The 5,375-nt window shown below is 41.4% G+C and overlaps 1 protein-coding gene across 1 annotated transcript in view; it reads left to right on the forward strand.

Annotated features, from left to right (window-relative positions):
* The first annotated feature begins 1,052 nt into the window (after window positions 1–1,052).
* The window catches only part of rpgrip1l (RPGRIP1 like), a 15,135-nt gene continuing 10,812 nt past the window's right edge, over window positions 1,053–5,375 (forward strand). Inside the window, exons 1-6 of the mRNA XM_023398970.2 lie at window positions 1,053–1,136; window positions 1,969–2,064; window positions 2,632–2,776; window positions 3,859–4,172; window positions 4,447–4,546; window positions 5,143–5,286. Coding sequence (XP_023254738.2) covers window positions 1,977–2,064; window positions 2,632–2,776; window positions 3,859–4,172; window positions 4,447–4,546; window positions 5,143–5,286 — 791 coding nt within the window. The 5' untranslated portion in view covers window positions 1,053–1,136; window positions 1,969–1,976. The remainder of the gene's footprint in view (window positions 1,137–1,968; window positions 2,065–2,631; window positions 2,777–3,858; window positions 4,173–4,446; window positions 4,547–5,142; window positions 5,287–5,375) is intronic.

The raw sequence follows: 5,375 nt of genomic DNA on the forward strand, positions 1-5,375 counted from the left end.
CTCATTCTGTCCAGACAGTAAAACTCAGCTCCGGCTCCTAAATTAGACCCATCGCCGATTCATGAAAGGCAGATCTGACAGCGAGCCTGTCAAACACCCCCACCCCCCACCCCACTCATAAATAAGCCAACATGTAAAGTCAGGCCAGACAAAGGCCTCAAATTGGCCCAACGTCCCTGCTGAAAGATTGTCATGGGTTGAACATCAGCTGAGATGGAGCTGATGGATCCTCACTGGAGACAGTTGAGGAGGAAGGACTGAGATCTTTAAAGAAGGAAAGACACACTGTGAAAACACTGAACTACAGCTGAGAGTACAAAAGTTTCACTTCAAGGTAGAAGAACTCCTTCAGGACAGAGGGGCCCACATTAGTCCAGCCCATCGCACAGGTAACAGCTACCACTCACCTTATTAAATCAATGATAAATCATCTGTCCACAGTTTTTACAGCTTAATTCAGGACTGAAATGTTGCTCATTGGCCCAGACCAGGTCAGACCAGGTATTATTATTATTATTATTATTATTATTATTATTATTATTATTATTATTAATAAAGTAAGTTCTGTTGTACTTCAGTAAAACTGTGACTCTCAGCTGTAGTTCAGTGTTTTCACAGTGTATCTTTCCTTCTTTAAAGATCTCAGTCCTTCTTCCTCCACTGTGGAGTGAGGATCCATTATTATTACTATTATTATTATTATTATTATTATTATTATTACTAAATACAAACATGTCGTCTTGTTTTTGTTGTAAGTTACATCCATTCACAGCTGGTTTTCAGGTTGTCCGTCTGTCTCACTCTCGTGGACACGATATCTCGGAGTAAATGTGCTACTAAATGTGAAACTTCAGGAGCAGTTAAAAAGAAAAGGTTAGAGTTAAACATTCACACGCAGCCAAACAGACAGATTTTCTTAATGTAGTTTTACAACTGAATTTATGTCTGATTAAAAAGGAAGGAAACAAGCCACTGAAATCAGCTACAGAAGCAAAAAATTTCCAATTCAAAGAAAACTACATTTCCCAGAAGGCCCCCTCACATCGCACATGCGTAGTTGTATCATAACGACATGACGGACTGTTATGTTTTCAGTAGCAACCGTTACTCTGGACTGAATAAAGTCATCGTAAAAGGTAAGAAATGTTTTAAAGTAAGTACGAATTTTATGTTTTTTTAAATACGAAAACACATAAGTCACCACTGTGATATATTAGCTCAATTAGAAGAGCTAGCCGTTAGCTGTGGAGGTGAGCTAACGTTAGCTAACGTAGCTAACTCAGTAAGTTTGAAATTAGACGGAGATAGAAAACAACAAACACTAAACCTCAGTTTTATTTTACCGCCTAAACTTCTCAGACCAACGCTGATGCATTTACTGAACATGAAGTTTTATGTGATAAATTCTACTTCACTTAAAGGATGATACTTTTACAAAGTAACAGGATGGGATGCCAGACACTGTTTAAAATCTGGCATCTTTTCTGCTCACCGACGAAATCAATGGTAAAGATTACTTCATATAAATGACTCATGACGTTAAATAATGTTTAAACAGCATCTTTCAGTTCGGCACATATTCCACTCAACAAGCAGCGCGTTTTTCAGTAGAGTTTTACATTTGAGAACCTGAATGCACCGTATTGCTCCGGGCTTCTCAGCAATGATGTCTGCGGCATCCAGAAACTTTTGTTACGAAAACTGAAATAATATGAAAACGAAGAGGCTGTTGAGGAGTGTCAGTGTTCAGCCGAATACATTAGAAGATACAAGCCATCAGTATTAAATATTAGATATTGTTGTTCCGTGTATCCTTTTATCTGCTCAGCGAAATCAGTCTTAAATGATGAATTTTAAAATGGAGTTTGGCCTAATAATATCTCCGTCCACTAGCGACCGGTTTATATGAATTCAGGACTATTTACCGACCCAGTGTTTGACATAATGTGTCTGTGTGTTTACTTTCAGACTGAAATATGTCCACTCTGCTCGATGAGACATCAGCTGATGTCCCGGTTAGAGACATCACAGTCCACCTGTCCCGACTTGCAGCTGGTTCTCAAGGTGTGTGAAGCTGTCTGTCCTCACCACAGGTGTCACTGCAGTAACCACCTTTTGACAGAGTTTAAACCTGATTAATTGTGTTTCCTGTTACTTCCTGAACTGTGTATGGAACTACATTTGAAAACTGTATCTGATATAAATGAATAACATCAAGCCTAAACAAGCAGGAGAATTATTGTAAGTAAGAACCCTGTGCTGGGTAAGATAAGATAAGTTGTACTTTTATTGATTTATGTGGAGGAAATTCAAGTTTGACACAGCAGCACAATAGAAAAAATGTAATAAGAAATAAAATCAGAACAGAAACAGAATCTTAAATAAATAAGATGAATTAGAAATACACATACAATAACTATATATAGACACATGTATGTTTCTGTTTCCTGTCCTGTTCTACCTCACCTGTGTTCTCTAGTCATATCGTTGTTGTAAAGACACTGACATCCACTGTTCATTTCTTGTCATGTTGTTGAATCTCAGTTTATTCATCATCACCTTCATGACTTCAAAATATAAAAACAACAAAACAACAGGTGAGAATATGTTTTTGTTTTTTTCTGGTCACAGACTCGTCGCTGCATCAAAATGCTCGGGCACGACAGGACATCTCTCGGGTGTCCAGGGAGGAGCTGGAGGATCGGTTCCTGCGCCTCCATGAGGAGACCCAGGTCCTCAAACAGCACATTCACAAACAGGATGACAAGATCAAGAAGTGAGACACACACACACACACACACACACACACACACACACCATGAAGAGCTGGACCAAAGGTTTTCACTTCACCGTGAAACACAGAGAAAATCAAATCATTTATTTATTTATTTGGATCCACCAAGGTAGCAGCTACTCTCCTGGTCCACTCAGGTAAACATGACATCATCATCCAAAACAATGTAAATTAAAATAAAAACTAAAACACCAAAAAGGAACATGAAATAAAGACCAATACAAACATAAAAACTAATAATGACAATGACAAGTAGCTGCTACATGTAAACAGTCAGTAAAACATTTGATTCAGCCCAAAAAACTGCAATACCATGAAAACAGCATCTACAGTGACTGAGGAAAGAAAATAAGGAACAGATTCCTCATTAATGATCATCTAGTCAGATATTATGTAGGAGACCATGTAATGTGTTCTGTGATAGCAGATATTTCTTTAAACTCTTTTTAAAAAGACTCCTACTTGTTAACTGTGAAATCTCTGATGGTAAACCATGTTTTGTGAAAGTGAAAAACAACCACTTGAAGCCTCGTATTAAAGTCATGACCATCACTACAATATAAAGACTGATGGTTCAGGACATTTGGGATTTTAGACAGTGAAATATTTCCTATTAAACAAAGTAAAGAAAGAACATTCCTTTCCCTCAATGACCAGCCTCACGACGAGACAGTGATCCAAGTGAGTCAGAACTCATGTTTGAACAATGAGAGAAATGCATCGTTCATCACAACATCACATGTGACCAGCTGAAAGTTTTGGCTTTTTAAATGATTTAAACAATTAATCCATTGTTTAAATTATTATAATTTTACTTTGAACTCTCCTTTATGTTAACATGTCAGAGCACTCTGGTCCTTTTAAAGGCACATTAAAATCACAGTGGTTCAAATCTGTGCAGCACAGATGGAAATATCCTCACTGAGTTCCAAACTCAGAAACTTTGGATCCTACATCTCCCACAATTCAACTTGATGGCATCTGTCATTAGACCACTGCAGACTTTGGAGAGTTCACAGGATGTTGAGTAACAGGGATCATTCCTCTGTCCCCTCCTCCTTCAGGCTGGGCACTAAGCTGATGAGGCTGGTGAAGGACCGAGGTCGTATGGAGCAGCTGGCGGCGGGGGGGGCCCAGCCGGTCTTCAGGGTCCGGGATGTGGAGATGGAGGAGGTGATGGAGGAGCTGCAGGAGAGGGTCCGGGGGCTGCAGGCGGAGAACGAGGGACTGAAGCAGCGGCTGCTCGTGGCCAAACAGCAGCTGATCAACTCCCAGAGCAGGAGGCTGTCACCGTACGGACACGTCCAGTCCAGAGTCAACTCTGGACTGAAGAAGCTGAGGGACGACTCCCCCTCCCCCCCTCACACACGACCCAAGAGTGAGACACATGTTTGATATTTATGACATGTAAACTTATCTTAACTCATGAAGCATTGTTGACGTGTCAGAGAGGTCAGAGGTCACATGTTTACTTCACTGTCACTGAGTTTCTGGGGCCAGTTCCACAAAACACCTTAAGTTTCCAAGTTAACTGCCCCCTGGTTTTGACTCAGACCCGGTTCTGACTCAGACCTGTTTGGGACTCAGACCCGGTCTGGACGTCACTGGCACAGACCTTTGTGTTGAACAGACTCTGGTTTCGTCTCCTGCAGGTACGAGGAGCCTGGAGGGGGGGGGTCGACCTCCGACCGGTCAGCTGCCTCGGTACGGACACAGTCTGCTGGAGGAGGCCAGAGCCGAGATCCGCAACCTGTGAGTGCAGCGGTCCGTCAGACGGATCACCACACATCAAACACAGAGTCCACCTGCCTCCAGCTGTTACAGATGTTCTATATGTCTTTATTTCAACTGTCATTGATGTCGAGTAGATAAAAACACCAGTTATAATTAAAACAAGCATAGAAATACAATTAATAGATAATGTGATGACAAGAGTCAATTAAATCAATTAATCAATCAATGTAATCAGTCCAGTCGAGGGCCATTAATCTTTATTTTATGTTTTTATTCGTCTTCCAACGACCATGGAAACAAGATAATCCAGATCAAAGGATTATTGTGCCGCGTTCTGTTTCACAACTCATTTCAAACACATGTTTTTTCAGTCATCGTGTTTAATAATCCTGATCTCAATATTGATCAAAATAATGGTGACGATGATGATGGAGCAGCTCTGGTCCAGATGTTTACAGAGGCAGAGACACATCCAGTCCTCTGCTCTGTGTCTCCGTCTCTACAAGCTGTTGCCTTCAGTCCAAATAACCACAACATTAGAAGTTATTAAAGTACATCTCTGAAGAACGGATGTTTTGGAAACATTGACCGGTTGTTGTTTGTGTGTGATCCAGAGAGAACGTGATCGAGTCTCAGCGCAGCCACATGGAGGAGATGGAGGGAGCGTCAGAGCTGCTGAGGGAGGCGCAGAGGAAGAAGGAGGCCGAGTACGAGGAGAGACTCCTGCAGCTCCGCCAGCAGCAGAACTCCAAACTGAGGTGCTTAGACCCAACTGAGCCTTTAAACTGTGTGTGTGTGTGTGTGTGTGTGTGTGTGTGTGTGTGTGTGTGTGTGTGTGTGTGTGTGT

This window comes from Seriola lalandi, unplaced genomic scaffold, assembly GCF_002814215.2.
Source record: "Seriola lalandi dorsalis isolate HSWRI2012SDOR001 ecotype SW California unplaced genomic scaffold, Sedor1 jcf7180002050175, whole genome shotgun sequence".
Lineage (NCBI taxonomy): Eukaryota > Metazoa > Chordata > Actinopteri > Carangiformes > Carangidae > Seriola > Seriola lalandi.